Raw genomic sequence first — 26,406 nt, 5'->3', positions numbered from 1 at the left:
CCAGGGCGGAGCTCTGCTTAAAGACAACAGGAGAATTTAGTGAAGACAAAGATAAATAAACTTTACAGAATATCTAGTTGTAATAAATATAAAATATATTAGTAAACCTACACCACAGAGTGTGTAAAATACTGTTTTGGGGAATTCTGGAATGTAAATAAACTGGGATAACTTTAACCATTGAACTTTGTTAGTATTAACCCCGGTCTGTCTGTATTATCGTCTGCATTAAATTAAAATGCGCTTTTCATACAAATAAGTTAGGCGATATAACACTCGTATATATTAGTTTATCTCTGAAGCCAAACTATAACTACCCGAGTACTGAAGCCCCCCTCACCTCCTCCCACACACACCTCCCCCCACACAAACACACACACACCTCCCCCCCCCACACACTCCTTAACTGATAAACACTTCAGAGTTTTATCCAGTTCGGTAACTAAGCGCTCGCGCTACCGCGCAAAGTCACGGCCAAATTGAGAAAAATATAAACCCGGTTATGAGCGTTTAGCTCGCGAGCTCCTGTACATCTATCCTCAGCTTGTGTCCTTCATGAACTGCATCACATAATATTCACAGATATAACCTGCAGATTAACTCTTACCCAAAGAATAAATAAATGCTGAATTTATCCAGACAGCACGCGGTCAGACTCTAAAGACATTTTTATAAAACACAAACACTCCTCATCCGGTAGTGCAGCTTTTGTAATAGGGACATTAATAGTATTTTCGAAGCTTTAGTGTCTTTTTTAGTTAAAGAGGAGTGACATTGTGAGTTTGTGACACTGACAGTAAGCTGTAATGTTAACTCCAGACTTGGTAAACAGATCATTAAGTTATCTAAAGTCACATCTGACCGCTGCTGGTGCTGCCAGTGATTTTCAAAACGGCCGGTAAAAAAACTAAACTGGAAAATAAACTGTAAACTAATCCCAAACAAATTTTATAAATAAAAACACCACTTACCGCGAATAGTCCATTAAGCCGCCATCTTCATCTCTAGTGCAGTTTGGCAGCGTCAGTTCGGTGGGGGTGGGAGCGGATTGTTAAAATCACGTGATTGCAACTCAGCGCAGCTAAATTGCTGGCTTGTGTTAACGTGTCCTTGAGAACGAAGCGCCATCTAGTGGTGGAACCAGGTAAATGCATAAATAGGGCTTGAATGGGCGTGTTTACTGTGAAATCTTGACACGCCTTTCTCGAAGAAAAAGGAGGGGGGATTACGGCGTGCATAAGGCAGCCGTACGCCATTCGTACGCCATTCACACTTCCGCGGCTATTTGGCGTGGCTCCATCTGTATGTGTCTCTGGTTGTTTTATGAAACAAAGTCAAAAACTCTAGTATTCATAATTTTGGATTCGAATATAAAACATCCTCCACAGGACATTGTAGCATGAACAGGGTCAAAACAGAAGGACAACACATATTCAAAATGTGTTTATGAATGTTTCAGCTGAAGTATCCCTCACATTATGCATTCTGTCATCCCTAAAATTCCTAACATATGGTTTTAGTGTTGAAATGAGATAATCTCCCATGCCCCTTTGCAGAAGTTAATTTTTCTAGCCAATCAGAATGCAATAAATGGAACTGGAACATACAGGGGCTCCTTGGCAATGAGCAAAAATAGGGGCTTTGCAAATTGTCCCCCCATATAGACACACAGAGAAGACCCATGTAAAGGTCTAAAAATGTGGTAAATTGTGCACAATAGGTCAACTTAAATATATAATCATAAAACTGGGATCAACATTTGTGGTGTAGTGGTTTACACTCTGGAATCACACCACCATACTAGTAGAGGGTTCAAGTGTTTAGTTGGTTTCCTCTGGGGATTCTGGTTTCCTCCCATAGCTCAAAGACATGCACATTATGCTAATTGGTGTTTCTAAATTGCCCGGAATGTGTGCCCTGCAATGGATTGGCACCCTATCCAGATTGTCTATACAGGTAGGTATAAAGGGGTATGGTGAGGGATCAATATATGCAGAAATGAGTTTTGGATCATTAAAATAGACTTTGCAGTCTTTGGAAAATCCTGCTGATATTTCAGCACCACGTCTTCCACCTTTATCATCATCCTCCGCAGTGATTTATATTAGCAGTGCATCTTGCACTTACAGCAATCTTTAACCTACCCTTTTTTGCTGCTACCCAGTAATTGCTGATACACATCAGGGTTGTTCAAGACCGTTCATTAATTTTAGCCCAGAATGGTAACCGAGCAAAGGAAAAATATGCAAGCTTTATTACTTTTGAGATTTTTATTATTTTTTTAACTTAAAAACCAAAAAACATGTTTTGAACATCTCATATATTTTTTCTCATTTCTTTTCGTTTAGCCTTCTCAGACCCAAACTGTTATGTTGTGAGCTTTGTAATTTCTTCTCACTGTTTCTTGTTATTAGCCTGTGCTAATTATCAGACTTGATCACTGACTTCAAAACTGATTGAAAGAGGTTTGCCAAAAGATAATACGCAAAGGATTACATATGAGGATCTTACAAAACTATTGATGTATTTTCTTTGATAATTATCTTTAGGGTGAATTTTGGAGCCAAAAAATAACATGTATATCTATGGGATTTCCTGATGCTATGTCACACAGATGAAGGAGTGACCTAAGAGTAATATCTTATAATATATTCATGTTTTAATCAGTATGTTGTAAGACATACAAGCGTGTAAAAATGGAAGAAGAAGGTGATGATAATAATTGGCATTTTGTGATTCCCCGATTTTGGCGGCATTCCTACCGTTAATGTTAGCTCATTCAGTGCTTCTGTTGTTAATGAAATAATGCTCTGAATTACATTGTGTTTTACGCTTCATAAAATCCAGTGCAGGTAACCATAACTGATAACTCCATATTTTCTAAGTAATAGTTAGCAATTTGTTCATAAAATTTAAATGTAGTGCACTATATAGGGTGTACAGTCCCTTGTTACACACTTGATCAGGGGTTAAAGAGGGATTTGTGTTTCAGCCTTGTGTTAGAAGCTAGTTCGCTTTGTCGCTCACGTTAACCGTGGATAGATCAACATAGACGGTTCTGCGAAAGAGAAAGACTTATTTACCAAAGGAGACAAAGATGACAACTTTATCAAATGAGTTTTCTTTTTGTTTTTTACACTGGCATCTGGTCAGAAATGGCTGGTGGCCAGACTTTGTTACATCACATGCAAAAGGTCAATAAACACGGTGCAGTAGAGAAAAAAATTTAATTTTGTAAACAGTTTTAAAACTCATAAACAGGCCATTTGCAAATTTAATTATGTACTTCATTTAAGGAAATTACGATTTACATTTTCATTACAGATTCAAGAAATCCCTGAATGAAAAATAATAAATCAACACATTAATGGATTTATAAATCCACATCATCCCTTTTGATTTTGCATAATCAACACAAGGTGTAAATGTAAGCGGTGCGAGTTTTTGCCGCCTCCGTGGAAATTCTTGTTAGTGACGTCCCCTCCTGCCCACCACAAATGCTCAAAAGATCTGTTACCATGACATCGCAACAAAGTATCCTTTTAAACAGAGAAGGCCTTACACTAGCCCGTTTCACAGGCTATCACCAAGGACCTCAGTCAAGATTCTAAATTTGGAGCGGTGTATGCGATCCCTGGCTATCTGATGCTCATTCATCTAATGCTTGTGGGTTGTTTCTACGAGCTGGAACATGCCCTCAGCTCCGGGATATCGGATGTTTGTCAGTATTCTTGGCATATTTCTTTCTCAGCACCGTGCCGCTCCAGTGGTCCACTGCATGTTTCATTTTCAGTTCCATGCCGAGGGGATAAGCTGTGGTCTCATCATGCTTGATTATAGATTTCCTAATCTCTGCTTGGTACACTCTGCTGACTTATCTTTCTTCTCTTTTCCCTTACACTGTCCCCTCTCTCTCTTTCTCTCTCTCTCTCCATATCGCCTGTCCTGCTTTTGTCCTCTTCCTTCCTCATTATCTTTCCCACACTGCAGGTCTCTGTCCGGTCGTATTGTGGGAGGCGTATGGTGGTTCTTCACCTTAATCATCATCTCTTCCTACACGGCCAACTTGGCTGCTTTCCTTACTGTAGAGAGAATGGTGTCCCCCATCGAGAGTGCCGAAGACCTGGCCAAGCAAACTGACATAGCATACGGTACTCTAGACTCAGGTTCCACCAAAGAGTTTTTCAGGGTGAGTGGAGTACATAAAAAAAAAAAGTCAAGCTGTGATTAATTGTGATTAATGTGCAGTGATTAACTTCTTGATTTATTTCAAGGATAGGTGAAAAGATTGCATTATCTACATTTATTTAAAAGAACTTTTCAGAAGCACATGCAGAACTAGTAAAACAAACCATTTTCAAAATGATATGTAAACTGGGTAAGGTTTGATTTAGGAGAAATATGGACATAACATAATCACAAGCACCGCCTAATATTCAATAAACTGGCAGTATTGGTAAGATTGTACAGTATAATATCAATGGGAAATTGTCTGGAAATGGCACCCTTCGGTTTTTTTTGTATACAAATTACATTACTTCTGGAGGTGTATATTACACACAAATGTATCTAGGACACTTATTTCCATATTTATAAGGCCTTAGTCTAAAGGAAATGTCCTCAGTGCAGCATTGCAGGTTTATCTGTAGAATTTGATCGCTTATAGTGTCCTCCAAAATGTCTATTAAAATTGAGGAGAAATTACTGGACACACCATACTTACAAAAATCTCAGTCAACAGAAGAAGCTATTTCTCTTAAATAAAGCTTTAAATAAATAAATAAATAAATAAATATGCAGGGAGCACATTGGCTGTCTTGCACAATACATTTAATAAAAATTGCTGTACAGTAAGTTTTAAACATCTAAATCAGATGGAAATTTGCCAGGAATCCGATGAGCCCACTGTTCCACACACAGTAAGAAATATGGTCAAAAAAGACCTCTGTTTTAGCAGTGTGCAGTTGAGATTTTTGTGTTTGTCAACCGTTAATTGCCACTTTCTTTTACAAGAGTGAGCTGTTAGAAAGCATTGCAACTGTGATGCTGAATTAAAGAGCATAGTCCACATGCAAAAATCTAATACAAAGAAGCTTAACATTTTCTGCATGGTGGATTAGATCAAGATCCTCTACAAGTGTCTCCAACCTTGTTAGACATTACTGCATGAAACCCAGAGCTGTTCTTTCCATGTAGGAGTCAAATTAGCATAATATTTTTCATGGCGGCAGAAATTTTGAAGCCAGTGCATTACTTAAAACTGTAGAACGTTTCTTTCTCTATTTTTCAGAAAATATTTTAACAAATGCAAAGATGGTTTTCATCCCTTTCATCTCCTCATGTAATTAATGTTATTGCTTACTGTATGCATAAAAGTCATTATAATTATCTCTTTCAGATAAAAAGCTAAAGTTATTTCTTACTGTCTAGACATAGGATTTTGGAATTTGTCTTATCGAAAACCTACAGTACCATAACATTTGACCACCTCCTTTTACATGCCATTATCTGCCATCTCCTAGAGGTCAAAAATCGCTGTATATGAGAAAATGTGGAGCTACATGAAGTCAGCTGAGCCCACAGTGTTCACCAAGACCACAGCAGAGGGCGTGGGTCGGGTGAGGAAGTCCAAGGGGAAGTATGCATTCCTGCTGGAATCCACAATGAACGAGTACACTGAGCAGCGCAAGCCCTGCGACACCATGAAGGTCGGAGGGAACCTGGACTCCAAAGGCTACGGAGTGGCTACGCCCAAGGGCTCACAGTTAAGGTGGGTGGAGTAGTATAACAATATGTCACGTGTTGTTATGGTATTCCACCTTCCCTGGCGTGCCTACCTCTACTTGATTTTTGTTTTTGTTTCATTTTATTGCATTTTTAAGCATTTTAGTGTGGAGTTACTGCTTGTTTTGTTTTATAGCATATGATTTATGAGAAGCTTCACTCAGGTAATTGAGTTGCATGCAGATGTTGTTTATATGTAATTGACATTGCTAGAAATGTTCTGTTGATGGCGATATGGATTATACAACCGAGATAAGAGCCCAGCGAACACCTAGCCTGGTCTGACACTGTCTCCTATTCACACTAATGATAGAATTTACCATCTATGGCCAGGAGCCTAAGAGATAAGAGAGCGTAATTGGCCCTGCTGTCTGGGTAGGAAGAACGGTATGGTGGTCCCCTTGTGAGCTGTTCCTCTCTGACATTACAGATACTGTTCTATAACAATACTGTATTCACTCTGCCATGGACTTAAATCTCCCATATAGCTAACCCTAATCTTATTAAGCCTTATAGGAATAATTATAATACACAGTACCGGTTAAAGGTTTGCACATAACTTCTAATTTCATGCTCTTTTCTAATTTTTTTCGATTCTTTTGACATTATCAAAACAATGCTAAGGGCATTCAAAATACGCAATATTCTACTCTGAACAGTTGATATTGAGGTGTGTCTGCTGCTAATACTCTGTAAAGCTTTCATTATGGCTCTATTCTGAGGTGCTGTTAATTGGTGATTTCTAAAGCTGGAACTCTTAATGAACTTCTCCTGCGCAGCAGAGGTAAGTTTTGGTCTTGCTTTCCTTAGATGATCTTCATGAAAGCCAGTTTGATCATTCTATTTTGGATTTCTTAACTGCACTTGACAATATTGTTCTTGCAAGAACTATTTCCAGAAGAGCTGACCTTGTTGGAACTTAATGACCTAATTCCATACTGTATGTGTTATTTAATTGCTAACTAGGGGGGAAAAACAATGAATTAGAAGGTGTGTCTAAACGTTTGACTGGTATTGTATATAATTTTTTTTTCCCTTAGATTAAATTTACTTCAAGTTAGGTATAGACTCTTCATATGCTTTCTAAAGTAATATTATCCCAGTAAACACCAAGACAATTGTCATGACATTTCCAGAATCCCCATTGTTGGCCAGGGGTGCCAATAATTCCGGAGTTGATCATATCCAGTGGCATTTATCCAACAAAAGTACTTATTCGTGCATATTAATCATTCCCAATGACTTATCACACAAACATTCAAAGCTAACTATGATATACTTATTACTCTATATTATTACCGTAAGTATTATATAATAAATGCCTAAATAAATTATAAACTAAATAAATGCTTTTAGAATGTGGTGCTTTAAGAAAATAAGAAACAACAAGATGATGTTTTATGTTACGTACCACCTGATGCTTTCACAGCATAACCCAAAGTGTTTTGTTCCACTTATTTTAGAAAGTAATTTCCACTGTTTTTTTTTTTTTTGTTGTTTAAGTAATTTTTTTTGAAGGAGCCAGAAAGCTCAACAAGAAACCTGAAGACCATGGAGACTTCTTCTACCTTACAGAAACCACGTTTTTCTTTGTTAAATAACAATGATATAAAAAATATGCATGTTAGAGCATATTTAAAGAGCATATTAATATTAGCGTGTGATTTAATATGCAGCTGGAAAAAATGCTAATTAATAGGTAGCTTCTGAACAATCAGGTTCAACTCAACTCTGTTAAAGTATGAAAGAATGTATTAAGCAAGCAATAAGAGATAAGTCAAGAGGAACAGCTTAGCAGGGAGGACCACCTAGGCATCATTTTTTCTCACCTGTCAATAAGAGCAATACTAATCAATTAGAGATGCCTGATAGGCCATGTATGCAGAAGTCAACAATTAGCACCCTCCTACTGTATATGTAACTATTATAAATTAATAAAAGTAAATAAGTAAATGGTGGGTCCATGCATTTGCCTTCACCCTCAGTGAATTTACAGACTGACCGAATGAAAAACATAAAGCAAATGCTAGAATTCTTCTCTTGCATGTGAATGTTCCGATATGTATGTGTGGGCATGTAGAGCAAAAGATTTACAGCGGAAAGATCAAAACCGAACTGAGTGTGACTAATTAATCCTGTTCAGTCTGTAAACTCCCACATTTGGTCTGTTCAGGAAGTTGAACACTCAGTGAGGAGAGTCATTTACAGACAACGGTAGACTCCTGGGTCAGAAATTTTGCTGGAGTTACTGTTGTCTGCCTGTCACTTCTCCTGCGTGTGATCCTCCCACAGACAAGAGTGCAGTGTCAGAGCATGGCTTTAAAGAGGCTTTTCCTGGGCTCCGATTCTTCAATGCTTTTTAACGCTTTTCTGTCTGTTCACTCCTCAGCTCAGACGGGCTTTACTGCATCCTTTTCCCATTTCGTCTCTGTCTTTGCTCCAGTGAGCTTATTTTATGAGTGTTGCACTCAGGATAAACCTCTCTTGATAATAAAAAAAAAAGAAAAATCCAGATTATAAATGCCAATTTTTAAAGCGTAATACGCAGGGGTGGAGGAGAGGTGGGGAGGAGTATCCTGAATAAGATAATAATATGGACATCAGAGGCGGAACAATGGTGTAGTGGGTAGTACTGTCACCTTGCACCTCCAGGAGTTTGCATGTTTTCCCCATGCTTGGTGGATTTCCTCCGGGTACTTCGGTTTCCTCCCACAGTCCAAAGATATGCAGGTTAGGCTAATTGGCGTTCCCAAAATAGCCCGTAGTGTGTGAATGAGTGTGTGTGCCCTACAATGGATTAGCACTCTGTCCAGGGTGTACCCTGCCTCGTGCCCTAAGCCTCCTGGGATAGGCTCCAGGTCCCCGCGACCCTGAATACCAGGATAAAGCAGTATAGAAGATGAGTGAGTGAGTGAGTGAGTGAGTAAACGTCAGAACAAGAACAAAATCTGTCTGACCAGGGTGAGCATTGCTTGTCTCTCAAGCCTTATTTATCTTATAAATAAAATGAAGAACTCTGACCTTTATAAAATGGCAGGAATGACCGTCATTAATTCCTCCTCTTATTGTCAGCAAAGGTCTAACCTTGCTTATACCTATTTGAAATAGCTTTTACCCTATACTTAAGGCTAACAACAAGGAGTTAGCTAACAAGGAGACATCTAATAGCGTTTTTTAACGCCATACAGGTCCTCAACCAGGGAATGGATGGTTTTGGCCTATACAATTAACTTACCGTACAATGCTAGATGATACCAGGCCTGCATTTGAAGCTCACACACCATCTGTTAGCTAAAGAGTTTTGTCAGCTCATTTTGGAGGTAAAGTAAGGAACAGCACTAATAGCATTTTTTCACTGGACACATGGCCTCTAGCAGGGTTTGTCTGGTTCTAGGTTTAGAATCAATATCATACCTTCACAATTAGCTAATGCAAACAGTATTTGTTAGCTAACTTAGCAGACATGATGAGAAGGTAGCTAATCACCAGTTAATCTACTTTTACAGCACAGTCTGGTTTGTTTAATGCCACCAAACAATCTTTTACATACAGTAGTTTTTTTGTTTTTTGTTACAATTCATCTATCTTTTAGCTAGTTTCTTTTTTTATTGTTGTACACCAAGTTTGTGTTTGATCAATCAATAGTATTTTTTATAACCTGGCAGGAAGCCTGGCCAAATTCAGCACACTAGTTACCACTATATCTTACTTGGCAATTAAAAATAGTCAAATAATAATTGTGTAATTTGACTATACCGTGCTGGACTGTGCAGTCTGTGGAAAAGCTAGCAAAACATACTGTACTGTAACTTGAACTCACCACTGGATGATGATGTCAAATTAACATGTGGACATAAAATCCAAAACAACTTAATGATACATAAAAACAGTCACATACAATTTAATGAATTATTATCAATTATATGCAACATCTTCTATATATGCAATGGCCACATTATGGCACAAGCATATGCTGACTGCTCAAATATATTGGGCTATTTATGAGACCTTCTGGACCTATTTTAGCCAAGTAAACCAGTACCACTGCACAATTTAAATAAGATCAATGTGTAATAATAATTCTCCACCCCTTTTTTTTATACACTTTGAGCATTGCCCAATTCATGCATAAAGTCTATGCTTTTTTCAACGTATGATTAGACTTACTGCGTTAAAACTGATCCTCTTTCCTAAAAAAAAATGCAGTCGCTAGTCGTCTGGTATCAGATGGTATGGCTATTTTCAATACAAAGCTTTTACCACTTATAAAAATCCCAAGTTACCATGCCAGATTAGGCTTATACTTTGTTATGCGAAGTATACTTGTGCCAGAACATTGATGTTCAATTTATTGATAGTGCTGCAAACAAATTGCATATGAACCTTTTTTTGCTGTGAGACAGAGCTAGTATTCGGATGTTCTAAAACATCCACTGCCACTATAGGAGTAGGAGGCGCAAACGACATAAAAACGACAAAAACCCTTCTATGAGGCATTCCTTTTAATAATGCATATGATTTTTTGTGAATGGAATATTAATATTAATATTAATAAATATAAATTTATATCAGAACGAACAGACACCAAGGGCTTTGATGTATTACAAAGAATCTCACATCGAGCAAGGGATCAGGCCTGATCAGCACTTCTCAAGATGCTCAGTTCATCTGTAGACAGCCCAGGGGGACAAAAACAGGTTTTCAATACCACAAGGTTCCTCTGTGTATCTCAAAGCAATATTGACTAATGAGGACAAACGAAAGAGAGCAGAAGATGGGGGAAGGGCGAAGGAGTAAGAGAGAGTAGGACCAGTGGAGATATTGATTTTCCCAGTTCTTATATTAGCGGTCCTTTGTCGTTCTTGTTAGAAACAAATTAGGCATATGTAATTTACATCAAAACATGGAAAAGGAGCACCAGGGTTTGGTCATCAATCACATCTCTCAGTCCACTTTGCTTCTGAGACCTACCTCATCACTTTTTACAGAAAATTGGATTTAAAGATGAAAGCTAGATTTAAAAATTTTAGAAGTGAAATAAAGTAAATACTTAAATGATTTTGTGTAGCATTTATTTCTTTAGAGATTACATCTTACTAGACTTTTTTATTATTCTAAGTATAAAATACCTGTTGACAGGACAAGTAAGACAACATGCACCTACTTTCACTATCTTGAAAATTAAACAACCGTCTAAACGCAATATCTTGTCTTTAAAAAAGGATTGAAACAGTGGATATCTAAACAGTTATTTTAAAATAACCTGCAGGGCCTTTTACAAGTTGCTAACAACAAGCCAATTATACAGTCTTTTCATTTTTACAATCAAAGGGACTAGCTAGTTGAACCAGCTGCCTAGCTAATATAACCAAAACTGATAGCACTATGTTCAAAGCCATTGACCAAATTTCAATCAGGTTTCATTATGACGTAGAGCATTTTTTTAAACAAACTATTTATTCATTAATTATTAGATTAATTGTAGTTGAATATAAACATAAAAATAATTAATGGGCAGTGAAAATGAATTTCTGTCTGCTAGCAGCTTGGCTTTAAATTTTATCCTCATTTAGCTTGAAATTAATGAAATCATGGAATTACTTTAAATTGTGAAACTTTTAAGGATATGTCGTATATAATAATATTTAGAACAACAACAAAATAAATCTCAAACATATGCTATATGAGCTACTCTGTGCAAATGACACCCAATGATTACTCCCTACTGGAAGCACCAAATAGCAATAATGGTAACAAGTATTCTTTCCTGGTTGGCTTCTTAGACGTGTAAAACAGGTGCGGTGTACCTCAGAGATGTGATCTTGGTCCAGACCTTTTTTATGTATTTTTAAAGAGAGGTTTGTCCAGTGCATTGATGTGATTTATATGGGGAAAATGGGGAAAAGGGACTAAAACTTTCCACCCCTATAACTGCTTTTTTTCTTTCCTCTGATTGGATACTGCTCACTCTGACAAACTATGTTTTATCGTTTCAAGAAGTGCAGTTAACCTGGCAGTTTTAAAACTGAATGAACAAGGCCTCTTGGACAAATTGAAAAACAAGTGGTGGTACGACAAAGGAGAGTGTGGCAGCGGAGGAGGTGGTGAGAAGGTTAGCCACTATGTCGACAAACGTGGGTAAAAAAGATTCCTCAGCAACGGGCGCATCTGCCAGGGGCACATCACAGTCACACACATCTAAGCATCACTTTAACATTATCTAGTTTATAATGAGACGAGGGGGAAAGCGGTTACTGTCAGAACACAAATATTTGCTTTAGACAGGAACGTAGACAGCATACATGCACCGTGTTTAGAGTTTTCTATTTCTACTGCAATTTATCACATAAAAAATGTTATCGGCTTCCTTTTGTCATTCCTATTCTCTGCCGGAAGAGACATCCATCTTTTTGGATGAATAATGCAGGGCTCATTCAGCTGCTTTTAACTGGAACTGCAGCAGACATGCTTAACGTTGGCCCAGGAAACTAGTCAAAGCCGTGTCATTGTGAAGAGCTTAGATGAAGCACCATGACCGTTTCTCGAATATTTAGCAGCTTTCAGCTTTTAAAAGACGGCTTCTTTGTGGACAATTCCTGGAAACAATGGGCTGGTGTCTATTCCCTGAAAGGGAATTATACATAAAAAAGAATAGTAAAATACATGGCAAACTATTATGGCCATTTGAAATTAATTTACATTGACCAGATTTTTATCAGGCTTCTCCAATGATAGACATACTGTACACGACAGGGCCATACAGCAAGGAAAAACAAGGGAAAGATAAGAATAGTTTTTTCCAAATTGGCCAAATGTTTAAAATGTTTCTAAACCTTTATTAATCATATTATCTTATTAAGATCTCATAGATTTAAAATTTACTGAAAGGATTTTCAGTCTAAAGACAACTCTTTGGTTTGCCAATAATTGTATTAAAATTTAATTTTAGAGCAATGTCAATATTTAAGCATTATATCACAAAAATATGAAGCCATTTTATTGGTTTAATATGAATGTAGGCATTTTAGTATATACATAAATGTAATGGAAACAGAAATGTATTTAAAACTAATCCAAACAATTTTGCAGAACAAAAAGTTATCACCTGCATAACAGCTTATGTGTTTTACTGCGATGTTTGCCAATAGTTGTGGGCTAACAGTAACTGCACCCTGAGCTTCTTTCATTGAACAAAAACCAATCCGTGGGAGTATGTGCCCGTTGCCTAAAGCGATGGAGCAGGGTCCCATGCACATGTCTGTAGCTCCAGTGCCAGGCCTGGACGCTTCCTGCTAAGGGAGCATAGAGACATGTACTCCAGTGGGACCCTGTACTTCATCACTTTGCCACTGCAACTGCTGTGTCAGCTAATGTAACTGAATAACATAAAATAACATGTCCTATGATGTTATTTATGTTATTTCCCCTGCGTGGTTGAAGAACTCCCGTAAACCTTGCCGTTTTGAAACTGAGTGAATCAGGCATCTTAGACAAGCTGAAAAACAAATGGTGGTACGATAAGGGCGAGTGTGGACCCAAGGACTCGGGAAGTAAGGTCAGTCTCCTCAAGTCTGGGACCATCACTGTTGTCTAATGCTCGTACGGACATGGTGACAGCCTGTGTGTCAGTGAGAACGAGTGAGAAACAGTGAAGAGAGAGATAGAACAATCATGCATTCAGATACAGCATGCTGAGAGAGAAAGAGATGCCATTTTGACTAAACATTACTTATGTTGTATATAAAAATAACAATTCAGCTATATGTTCATCACTCAGTTCACAAAGTCTCACTGCAGCAGCAATACTTAACTTGGAACAAAAAACTTTTACAAATTCCAGACTATACTGTAAGTCACATTTTTTATAGTGTTGTAAATAGTTTTTCTTTCACATACTAAATACTTATATCATAAGTACATATCATACATCTTCAACATAAGTACATTATTTAAACAGATAGTCTAAATAATAACCCATATGTATATTATTAATAAATTAAAATTCATAACTTGCTGCATAGCGTGAAATATAGAACCCCACTAGCCTATTATAATAACAATATAGCATGGCCCTGAAGTTTATTTGCTTTTGATTGGCTAGCAGTTGTCCAACATTGTTATAGATTACCTGAAGTGTGAGGAAATTTAACAAAAAAAAATGGCTTTGCCATTTGCATGTCAAGCAGATATGCAGAAACAAAACTTATTCGAGCTTTGTGATATCTGGATGCTTCCTTGGGCATTATCTGCATAATTTATGAATTATAAACACACACACAAAACTAATAACCCAAAGGCAGTGGAGAAAGGGGAATATCAGTTCTCAAGTGAAAACATTTTATTCCCATTTTTAATGCATGAAGAAGATCTAAGTGATAAATGTAGGAGAGGAGAATATCTAGATGGAATTGGAAAAGCCTGATCTGCATAGATTTATGTTATTAAGTATACATTGATCAGCCGTAACATTAACACCACTGAGAGGTAAAAAGAATAACATTGATTATTAATTATATACTAGTAAACTGGTACCTTTGGCACCCAAGGCCTTTGGGAAGGAAAGGCCAGCCTGTCTGGTCTGATCCAATAGGAAAGGGCAATGAACAGTAAAACTGCTGAAAAAAGGTCGTTCTGGCCTGATATCAGAACACTCAGTGCATCCTCCAGATCTAAGTCTAATTGAGCATCCATGGGATGTGCTGGACAAACAAGTTTGATTCATGGAGGCCCCATCTTGAAACTTACAGCACTGCTGCTAACATCGTGTAGCCAGATACCACCGCACACCTTCAAAGATCTCACAAAGCCATGCCATTTTGGTGGCACAAATGGAACGTAAAACCCGGGTGATTTTTAATACTAATGGTTTTAATGTTATGGCTGATCAGGGTACATTTAAAGTATAAAAAATAATGATAATGTACTTTTTAGAGTCCTGTTAAAATGTGAGTGAATGCCCTTCAAATAATTAGAGATATGATAAAACATTTATTTAATTAATTACCCTAATTAATTACAATTATTGATTAAACTGTAATAGTTTAATAAAAACTGACTGGCAAATTATACAATTTATTTTGTTCGGTAAGCAGACAGAATTTATTCTCCACAGCAGCTTATTGTCTGAAAAATATGATTATTGACTTTTGATGTAAAGTTTAAATATGAAATTGAACAGGACATTACTATTTGCTCATATCACATTCAGGAGCATTTTATAAATCTTTTAATAATCAAGGTTGGATTTATAAAGGTTTGTGGGGTGACGTTGCTGCTTTTTATGGCATGTGACTTTGTAGTATATGAATTATATAGTTTTAAATTACATATTCTTATCTTATAGTAATGTGACATGACATAAGACGTGTAAACTATCCATGTAAAGTATCGATTCTATTACTTTTCATTTAGATAGCACGTAAATTAAGGTACTACTGTAGGTTATACATTTGTGCTTAATAGCAATGTCATAAATGCAATATTGATTAGTTCAATGGTGTGAAAATCAATAATTTGGCAGATGTATGGGCTTCACTGAGGACCGCCTACACTTAAAGATTAAAGAGCACAGGTTTCATGATTCCATACAACAACAATAATAATAATAATAATAATAATAATAATAATAATAAATAAAAAAATAGCACCAGCTGCTAGTCTTCAAGGTTAGATAGAGCAATGCAGTTTGACCCTTTTACCTGCCTTCAAGCCTGTAATTGTACAATGCATTTATCTCAAAATGAACCCTAATTCATTGTCTGTACTATTGCTACATTAAGGAACAAATTTCAACATGTAATTCCCTGCCTACAGCTGGGAAAAGTCACTGAAAATGTCACCTCATCAAAATGAAATTTTAACACACCATGGCCAGGCCCTCTGTGTAACATACCTCGTCACTACTTTTACTTTTTTTAGACATTGTACTTGGTTTAATCTATAAGATTGACCACACTAATGGTAGAGTTTTCACTAACATTTCCCAGCTAGCTTGCTGCTAAAGCTGCTTACTATTGTCAGCTGTCTAGCTTGTTAAGGCTCTTCTGCATTTTCAGGCCGTATAGACATTTGAAGGTCACTGTAATAGAATGGTGCCAGTTACTGCTGATGTCTGTAACTTTAAAAGTCTGCTTAAAGTAGCTGTTTATGAGATTCAGTTTGACAGACAAAGCAAACAAAAGACACTTACCTGGTGGCGTCCGTGTTTACTTTTCCACTTCATGTGTCAAACGTTCTGACGTGGGAAATGACGTTATTACAGCTCGCACATACTACTGTACTACATCTCTTCGATTGTGCAGGCAATGACCTGTATTCTTCATTATGCAATATGGAAAAATAACATGTACTGTATAGTGCAATGCTACCTCACAAATTTTGATAATAGGCAGTTCATAGAAAATCCACCAGAAATTAAGAAAAGTAAAATAATTCAGCGCTTATGAATGTGTTATGAAGATACCACAAATGATAAAAAATAGGGTGAAAAAAGCAGTCATTAAGCCTGGTTGTTTCTTCATTATGGGCTACACATTTGTCCACCCATGCAGTGTCAGGGAGCTCATAATGTGTAAGAGCAGGACTTACAGTAGTAGTGCACACCAGAGCTGAGTAACCCTTGTTCACACTAGCAAGCTTCAAGTCGCTCGTGTCACTTGTAGTGTGCCTATATGCAGTATCTACAGCTAACAAGTTAAAAATAAATCGAGTAATACACAAGTAAGAGCGACAACCAAAGGCGCCGACGCGGTTAATGTTTCCTTACTCTGCTTAAATCTTTTTCAGAATGTCTACACACAGAGGTCATATGCGGGTGTTCAATTCAAACCTGGACTTGTGATTAAATTTCTCGTGAATTAATTAACCAATCAACATTTACAGAAGACTTTAAGCACAGAACGGTGATAAGACTTGTAGATGGTGCAAATGTTTTAAAGTAGGCCGCATGTCTGTGAATGACAATCCGGCCGTAATGGCTCAGAGCTCTCCGCAGTCATTCCCATCAATGTTCAGCGAGTGAAACACATGGGATTTCCACATGTTTGGGCCATTTAAGGAGTTCCCGGGAGGCCAACGTTTCAGACGTGAAGCAGGCTACTTTGTAACTTGATGGTATCCAAGCACTAGTGAAGCTCTGGGATAACTGCATTAGAAGGTGATTACTTTAAATAGAGAAAAAAAGCTAGTCTTACAACCGTGCTTAATCAAAAGTCCCAGGTTGACTTGAATGCCCCTTATACAGGATATGACAAATATAATAAAAGGAAAGTTTTCCTTTCATTTTTGTGTGTTAAACCATAAATGAGGACTGACCGCAGCTACAGTACGTAGTAAAATAAAATAAAAACTCAACGTCATGTTTATTAAATTTTTATGGGATTGAGAAATTTCAAATGTCTCTCGTCACACTGCAGCTTTGTAGCTTGGTAGTGTGAACATCCAGTAATTATGCTATAATTGTTCGAGGTTAAACTGCAGTCAAAGGATTGATGCCTGATTAGAATTAACAGATAAAAGCATGAGTACTAAAAGGATGCAAATAGTGTAGTCTGGAGACACATCACAGCAGTGAGAATCTATTTATGTATGCATTATAGATGTATGTTGGTGTGTGTGTGTGTGTGTGTTTATTATAAAATGTGTGATATAGAAAAAAAGATATAGAATGTAGTCCTGTTGTAATTATAACTGTGATTGAGTAGACTTGTGAATTGTGTTTGAATGTCTGTGTCGTGATTGATTTTTTTTAACATATATTTCATCTTTCTAACTTTATCCTCTATATCCTCCTGCCTTCAGGACAAGAGCTCGCAGGCCCTGAGCCTCAGTAACGTGGCTGGGGTCTTCTACATCCTGGTCGGGGGTCTGGGCCTGGCCATGCTGGTTGCCCTCATCGAGTTCTGCTACAAGTCACGAAATGAGGCCAAGAGAATGAAGGTGGACGCGCCTGAACTCCAAACCCCTCCCTCTACCGCCCCTGTCCCAAGCCCCACCCTTGCCCCTAGCCCCCGCCCCACGCCTCAGCCTAGCCCCACCCACAGCACCCAGAGCTTAGCCACATATAGAGAGGGTTACAACGTCTACGGGACTGATGGCGTAGAGATGTAGGCGATCAGGCGTACGTAGGTGTCCTGTCGTTGTAAGTGGAGCTCATCTGTGACACCGTAGTAACGCTTGCCGTGTTGAGCGTGTGGTACAGCCTGCTTGTGTCTGTGAAGTCCTCGTTTTCCGTTACGTGTAATTCAAGTGGAGACGTCTGCATTTGCCCATGTGTTATTGTTCCCAAAATGGAGGCACCCTGCATAGATCATAAGGCTGTCAGATTATGTCTTTTTTTAATTATTAAAAAAATTAATTAGCATTTAAATTATTATCCACCGCAGCAAGATACGTTATCATCAGTAATACACCACAGTTATGTATATTTTTTTAAAAGGACACTTTTAAATAGATCTTTAGCTTCATACTACAACTAATTGTTAAGTATTTTGTTAATATATACAGTATGTATAAATAATATAATATAATAATAAATATATATGTATTGTATAGTATAGTTAAAGTATAGTACTGTATTGTGCCAAAAGATGTGCTTATTTAGGAACAAGGGTCATTTAAACAACAAGAAATGCACGCATCATATAGATGTTGTAAGGCTTAAAGTAAAAATTTTAGATTAGACTTTAAAATCTGCATTTTTTTAGTACTAACCTAAAAGAGAAATTCTTTCCAGCTGACTAACTTCAGAAAAAAAAGAAAACTCTTTAGAACACAAACATTTCATAAATCTGACATGATCATGTAACAAAATGTCATTATACACTGCCCAACCCCCAAAACTCCCAAAAAGTCATTTTGCCCTATAAATAATTTGTATATGTAAACAGTTCACAGTGAAGGAGTCATATAAAATGGCTGAAAATTATTGGATATATATATAGATAATATATATGTGAACGCAATGAAGGAAGATATTAATATAAATATATATACAGATATAAATATGTGTACAGTAGTGAATTATAAGCAGCAATTATGGGTAGTGCAATTTTATTTACAGTGTTTGTATAGAAGTTGGTTATGAGTAGTGCAAAGTAAATATGGTTAGTCAGAGTAATAGTATTTAGTTCAGTGTGTACAATATGTATGATCCGGTGAGGGCAGGGGTCAGAAAGGAAACAGCTGTGGGGGAAAAAGCTGTTCCTGAGCCTCTAGTGTCTCTCAGAAGGCAGAATGGCAAAGAGCCTGTGGGCAAGTCCTTAGTGACGTTGTGTGTTCTGCTGAGGCAACACTTCCTGTTAATGTCCTCAATCTTAGGTAGTGAAGTTCCCACGACGCAGCACTTTCTGGTCAGACACAGAACAGTTTCCATACCAGACTGTAATACAGCTGGTCAGAATGTTTTTGATGGTGCAACAATAGAAGTTCACCAGGATGTGTGAAGAATGATGGTTCCTTCTCAGACCCCTCAGGAAGAAGAGGTGCTGGTGAGCCTTCCTGACCAGGCTGCAGCTGTTGCTTGTCCAGGAGAGATCCTCAGAAATTTAAAGCGAGTGACACAGTCCACCACTGCTCCATTTATATAAATGAGTGTGTATGTGTCACCTTTCTCCTTCTTAAAGTCAACCATGAGCTCCTTGGTCTTGTTGGTCTGATGAGTTTAAACGGATCCTATTTACATTTACATTTAGGCATTTGGCAGACGCTCTTATCAAGAACGACTTACACAAAGTGCTTTAAAGTTTACATCACTGGATACATACTTACACTGGGTTAACTAGGTTAATAAGTTAGTGCCATTAGTCCAACATAACTCGGAAGAGGTGTTTTTTTGTTTTTGTTTTTTTTTGGGGGGGGGGGGGATTAGTCCAAGTACTGGAAAAACAGATGCATCTTGAGTCGTCGTTTAAAGATAGTCAAAGTCTCTGCTGTACGGACATCTAGAGGAAGCCTGGATGAATGCCGCCCTTGATCCCTGAGAGATGGTGGGATAAAGCGAGCAGTGCTGGAGGATCGGAGGGAACGTGGTGCAGTGTGTGGTGTGATTAGAGCAGAGAGGTAAGTGGGTGCTAGGCCATTGTTAGCTTTGTAGGCAAGCATCAGCGATTTGAATTTAATGCGGTCAGCTACAGGAAGCCAGTGCAGGGAGCGGAGGAGTGGGGTGGTGTGGGTGAACTTGGGAAGGTTAAAAACGAGACATGCTGCTGCATTCTGGATCAGTTGCAGAGGACGAATCGTGGACAGAGGCAGGCCTGCCAGGAGTGAGTTGCAGTAGTCCAGTCTTGAAATGACAAGGGACTGAACAAGCACCTGAGTAGCCTGTGAAGAAAGAAATGGGTGAATTTTTCTGATATTGTAAAGAAGAAATCTAAAAGAGCGAGTAAGGTTAGCGATGTGTGGGGAAAATGACAGATGATTGTCCACAGTTACCCCAAGATTGCGGGCAGAGTGATTTGGTTGTTGTCCAGGGATATTACATGGTTTGACCTGGGGATGAGTCACAAGGGATGAACAACAGTTCGGTTTTACTCAGATTGAGCTTCAGCTGATGAGCAGCCATCCAGGATAAGATGTCTACCTGAGTGTCAGAGGGAGGAAAGGAGAGAGTAAGTTGGGTGTCATCTGCAAAACAATGGCATGAAAATCCATGCGATGATATGACCTTACCAAGAGACCGGGTATAGAGGGAGAACACAAGAGGACCAAATACTGAGCCCTGCGGGACACCAGTAGAGAGTCTACGTGGGGCAGATGTAGATCCCCTCCATGTTACCTTATATGACCTATCTTCGAGGTAAGAAGCAAACCATTGCCACGCTGTTCCACAAATTCCAAGGCTTGTAAAAATAGATAATAAAATCTTGTGGTTCACCGTGTCAAATGCAGCTGATAGGTCCAGGAGGATGAGGACAGATGACAGTTAAGCAGATCTAGCAGTATGGAGCTTTTCAGTGACTGACAGAAGGGCAGTCTCTGTGGAATGTGCCACTTTGAATCCAGATTGGTTGGGATCATTAAGGTTGTTCTGTGAGAGATAAAGAGACATTTGGTTATAAACAGTTATTTTAAGAATTTTGGAAATAAAAGAGAGAAGTGATACCAGGTGATAGTTGTTAACTTCTGATGGGTCCAGGCAGGGTTTCTTGAGGATGGGAATTACCCTTGCCTTTCTAAAAGGAATATGACCAGATGATATGGGATGGTTGTGATGAAGGGAAGGAGGTCTCGTGATGTGGCCTAGAGCATAGTGGAAGGGATTGGGTCTAATGAACAGGTGGTGGAGTTAGATGATGAGATGATCTGCTGAATTTCATCAGATAAAAGGTTGGAGAATTCTGCTAAGGGAGGGAAGGGAAGGTCCTGAGGTTCTGCCGTAGGAGTTTTGTTGGGAGCAAAGGACTGTTGTATTGCTGCAATTTTCCCATTGAAGAATGTGGCAAAATCCTCAGCAGTCAGAGAGGAAGGGGCAGGGGGAGTCGGTGGGTTGAGTAGTGAGGAAAAGATGTTGTGGAGTTTGCCAGGATCATGTGCAGAGGCTTCCAGCTTTTCTCTGAAAAAGGTAGTTTTGGCAGAAGTCAGAAGAACATGAGAATTTGGAGAGAAGAGTCTGGTAAGAGATGAGATCTGCATCAAGTTGCGATTTCTTCCATCTTCTCTCTGCAGTTCTTAATCCTCTCCTGTTGTTGCCTAGTACATCAGAAAGTACTAGGACTGTAAAGAGAATGAGTTAAGGAGAGGGAGAAGGAAAGAGGATTGGAGTTTGTCAGATGGAAGGTTGAAATCTCCTAGAACAGTGACAGGAGTGTTAGCAGAAGGAAAAAGACTGAGAAGCATGTCCATTTCATCTAGAAAGTTTCCGAGGGAGCCAGGAGGACGGTAAATAACTAAGCTATGGAGGTTAATTGGAGAGGTTACCTTAACTGCATGAAAGTCAAATGATGAAAAACTGAGATGAGACAGGGAGATAGACGAGAAGGACCATCTCTTGGACAACAGGAGACCCGTACCACCACCTCTGCCAGTTTCTCGTGGAGAGTAAGAGAATACATAAGCGAGGATAGGGCAGCCGGTGTAACAGAACTGTAGTTCTGAGGCGATATCCAATTCTCAGTTAGTGCCAGAAAGTCAAAAGAGTAATGGGTAGCTAGGGCAGAGATAAAATATGCTTTCTTTACAGCAGATTGGCAGTTCCAGAGCCCACCTACCACCAGTGCAGGGCAATGAGACAGTACTGGAGGGTAGATAAGGTTTCTGGGAGATCTGCCTCTGCTGTGTGAGTAAAAGCATCTTGGTCTGTGAGAACTAAGAGAGATAGGTTGAAGACACATGCTAGACTGAGGTAATTGTCTATAAACAAGGGTTTGAGTCAATTCTCTGTGCACTTGCTATCTAGATTCTTGACTAACTTTGTTGCAGGATATGCTTATTAACCCACAAGTGTCTGTAGCAGAGACACCTTCAATATATGTAGCTAAGCCCTGCCCACAATTCACACCTTGAGGAAGCCTGAAACTACTCTTGATTAATTACCTGAGAACAAATTGCTTTAGACCTACTTCAATCACAACGCAATCAACACTACCAAACAGTAAAAACTAGGTACAGTATACAGTAAAAACTAATCGTGTTTCAAAAACAGTACAAAAATTAAAAACCTACCTTACCAAAATGATGGGTGCATCAGGGTAAGAAGGAAAGCTCATGAAACGATGCACATCATGCATAGTGCCCTTTCAGTTGGTTATGTGGCAGTAATATTACAGTATGTCAGCTGATGACCTGAATGCACTGAATGACCAGAGTATCATATTTATTTATTTATTTATTTATTTATTTTTGTTCCCTAATGGCCACGATTCATCAGGCTTAAATTGTGAAAGTGTTTCTAGGAATATGAGGAATTTTCACCCATTTTTGATGACCACCATAAGTCATTAGAATGTGCTGGAGAAGACTTTATGGAGTGCTTTGTCTCTCGAGTTATCATTACAAGATCTCAGGCCAAAAATGTGTAACAAATTAACATGGCATCATACATTATATTAGCATGTCCTAGTAACATGAAGGCTTATCTCACTGGATATCTGTCATGACAGCTTATGACTGTGTATGACATCTGCCATGATCATGTCAGTTTCATGATGCAGTGTTGCCAGGCAACCTCATTTGACAACTTAGAGTGCTCGAACTCAACTCACAGCAAAGCACAATCCCGTCATTAAGTAATAATTAGAAGCCTTAATTAATAATCCATGCTGCTGTTTCTACATAACCATGATGAAATGTAACCATGACGATTATCAGAATCACCTCAGGATAGGCCTACAGTAACATTAAACGCCTCACTACACCAAAGAAAAAAATAATATATAACTGATGGAAGAAAGAACGGTTTTATAGAAACTATGTAGTAAATTAAAAAATCAACTTACTATTCTTTTTCTTTACATTATTTTCTGATGTTTGAGCATCATTTCATACATAAGCGCTGCAGGGCTCGGCCAGACGCATTTGAGATGCTTCATCGCTCAACTGTGTTTAAATCTGCTGTTTTGTCTGTGCTTGCTAATAATGTCTGCTCACAACATAACCCCTTAAAATGCTCTTTTTTTTTTTCTCTTGATAAATATGTGGACTTATTTTTTCTCTGTCTGTGTTTCTTTTTTTTTCTGCATTTTTGTTCTTTTCCTAATATAGCTGACCTTCACCGAAGCCATGCGGAACAAGGCTCGGCTGTCGATCACAGGCAGTGTGGGCGAGAACGGCCGTGTCCTGACCCCTGACTGCCCCAAGGCCGTGCACGCCGGCCCCTCCCTGCGTCAGAGCTCCGGGCTGGCTCTGGTCTCATCCGACCTGCCGTGAAGACCAAAAACATTCAAGTGCCTTAAAAATCCCACTGACCCACAAATCGAACCAACGCAAAAACAGCTCCGCTCACGATCAGAGGAATAAATGGCCCACTTCAGTCACTCCATACACTGAAAATACGGAAAAAGGACTCAAAACTCCACTGTGTGGCCGTGATGAGATGTTTTCAGCCCAGCTGCTGAGAGACCTGTATAAAGAACTTGCGTTCAAGCCGAGTAAAGAGGACCAGAGGACCAGAAAACTGTCATTCAGAAACACACCCAGAACTTTCGGGGCAAAACTAAAGCAGAGACATAAATATCAATGATATATTGATAACTAATATGGGTTGTGCAGGAGGATTTCAACTGTAATGTGAAAAATAATCATTCAAACAGTATTAATGATAAATACGTACTAAAAAACTGTGAAAAGCTCACGTATATTCTAAGATCATAACTAAAAAGATTATTTACACTGCTTTCTCTGTAAATAGAACTAAAGACTGTACACACTCGCTTGCTTTTTAAACATGTGTAAATAGCCAGTTCTATCGTGGACAAAAGTATAATTCTCTTTTTTTAATTTCATCTAGTTAGAAAAATGCAATAAATGATAGAAAATTGTAAAGAAATATAAAAAAAACAGATTTATTTATATAGACATACAGTATAAAAAAATCTATAAACTGAATTCAGTGGGCATGTTATCAACATCAAGTACGTCCTCAAGCTGACACTCGGGGAAAGGCAGTTTTATGGTATAACTTAACCTGAACGCCCATCCCCGAAGCCATGCCCTGCTTACTCACTGTGCTGTTGTAGACCATGGACCTTTACCGTATATTTAGAAGAAAAAAAGAAATAAAAATTTATGTCAGGTTTGAAATTTCCGTATTTGCCTCAGAGCAACCATGTGCTTATGAATCAGACAAGATTATGAGTTGGTGAACCCTTTTCAGAAAGTAAAATAGGTAGAAAAGATATTGAAGACACTGTATAGTCGAGAGCCGTGGTCAAGCCCAGCTTTGACCTTTTTGTTTTACAAAAACACTGTGTAACCTCAACCAGGCCTCGGGCATGTTCTCCTCCAGAACCTGTAGCGGAGGAGATGCCATCAAGTGAATATGTCCATGCTGGATTTCCCTGGACATTCGGACATAAAGGACGTCCTCTATGCTTCAGGGCACCTAAACGGGACACTAAATGCTCAACTAATTTCTGCTGAAGCTGGAATATTACCTTAGAAAGTGCAATTTCAGGTCTCCTAATCATAAGCAACCACACCTACTGTATACTTCATCTCGAACTAGTTCTTTCTCTAAGTCTCTCAGTCTCATCTTCTGTCTTGCACCCTCTATCTTCCTCTCCCTCTCTTATCTTCTCTCTTGCACTCAGACAGACTCCTAAATCTATTTAATCTATTTAAAATATTACAGTTGAAATTAAAGTGTCACTTTCAATTAAGTATCAAAAGGGTTTTTATGATTGTAACTATTTTTACAAATTACAATCCATTGCCTATACTTAATAAATTCACACACAATTGTTGCAAAAATATTCAACAAAAGTACATTTCAGTTTGGGTGTATTCATGGGTGAAAGGTTTTCACCTTTTTTTGAACTACTGAACTGTAGAGTTGTGTTTTTAAATAAATTGCACCCAATTAGGCAAAAAGCAGTTTCCTTTCAGATGTAGTAGGCTAGACGTTCCAGTAAAAAAAAAAAAAAAAAAAAAAAGCTACCTACTAATGCAAGCTACCTGTACACGTGTGCACACACATATATCCATGCACACAGAAAAAATGAGATACAGCTAAACAGTGAAAATTGTGTTACACTGATCTTTGGTCTGTAGCTCTGTAAAGTTAAAACCAATTTAGTGTTCTCCATCATCAATTGTAAATATTTATTTTGATCAGTTTTTTTAGTAAAAATACTAATGCCAAAAATTGTCCCTGAGTCTTTATTAGAAAAATCGGATGAATTCAGATTTCTGTAAATGAAGATTGTGAACAACTTAGTCTGAAATGTTTCTGATGCCATTGATTGTATTTACACCTTGTCATTCCACACATTTTATTTAGTATCTGGATCATCCAAGATACACTTGAAACAGATTAAAATCATATTAAACAATAACGGTACAGATTGCTGAAATTGATCAGAAGAGTTCTATTCATTTTCTATAACAGCAGCACTGTCAGTATTGCAGCTGCAAGTTTATATTAATACGTGATAGTTTCTATAGTAACAGCTCATTTACAGGAACTGGTATGCCAGCTGCTCCCGTACTCAAGTCTAATAATAAACCAATTAAAGTGCAGTGTTGGTTAACAAAGAAGGGCATTTAATTGTTGATATTCTGCAAGGAAACATCTATTAAACATTAATCCGAGGGGTCTCTGGTGTCAGCACTCAGTAGGTCAGTAGGTTTTTCACCGGAAAAGAAGGTTTTCAAGAGAAGATGTTGCTGTTCCTCAATAACAGGTACATTATTTTTGCCTCATTAATTGTACAAGAAAGTCGGGGAATGCTTTATAAAGCTTTTATGATGCAAGTGACAATAAAAATAAATAAGCATTGCTATGGTGTGGCACAGTGGCACCTCCAAGGTCGAGGGTTCCATTCTTGCCTCAGTGCAAGGAGTTTGAATGTACGCCTTCCCAAATTGCCTGTTGTATGTAAATGACTGTATGCGTGTCTGTACCCTGGGATGTATTGTCTAAGATACCATGGGATAGGCTCCAGCCCCCCACAACCCTGTACAGGATAA

At 38.3% G+C, this 26,406-nt stretch overlaps 1 protein-coding gene across 5 annotated transcripts in view; it reads left to right on the top strand.

Moving 5' to 3' along the window:
- Positions 1 to 25,668, top strand: part of gria4b (glutamate receptor, ionotropic, AMPA 4b) — a 129,231-nt gene extending 103,563 nt beyond the window's left edge. The window contains exons 12-16 of one of the 5 annotated variants that reach the window (XM_053478185.1): positions 3,991 to 4,189; positions 5,523 to 5,770; positions 13,225 to 13,339; positions 17,584 to 17,721; positions 23,482 to 25,668. In XM_053478185.1, coding sequence (XP_053334160.1) covers positions 3,991 to 4,189; positions 5,523 to 5,770; positions 13,225 to 13,339; positions 17,584 to 17,721; positions 23,482 to 23,646 — 865 coding nt within the window. In that variant the 3' untranslated portion in view covers positions 23,647 to 25,668. Of the gene's footprint in view, positions 1 to 3,990; positions 4,190 to 5,522; positions 5,771 to 11,781; positions 11,897 to 13,224; positions 13,340 to 17,583; positions 17,924 to 23,481 lie in introns of all 5 variants that reach the window. The other 4 variants (XM_053478183.1, XM_053478182.1, XM_053478180.1 and 1 more) reach the window with 4 other exon arrangements.
- The last annotated feature ends 738 nt before the right edge of the window (positions 25,669 to 26,406 follow it).

The sequence above is a fragment of the Clarias gariepinus genome, chromosome 19, assembly GCF_024256425.1.
Source record: "Clarias gariepinus isolate MV-2021 ecotype Netherlands chromosome 19, CGAR_prim_01v2, whole genome shotgun sequence".
Classification (NCBI taxonomy): Eukaryota; Metazoa; Chordata; class Actinopteri; order Siluriformes; family Clariidae; genus Clarias; species Clarias gariepinus.
Note: the sequence above shows the minus strand (reverse complement) of the source record. Positions and strands in the feature narration are given on the sequence as shown.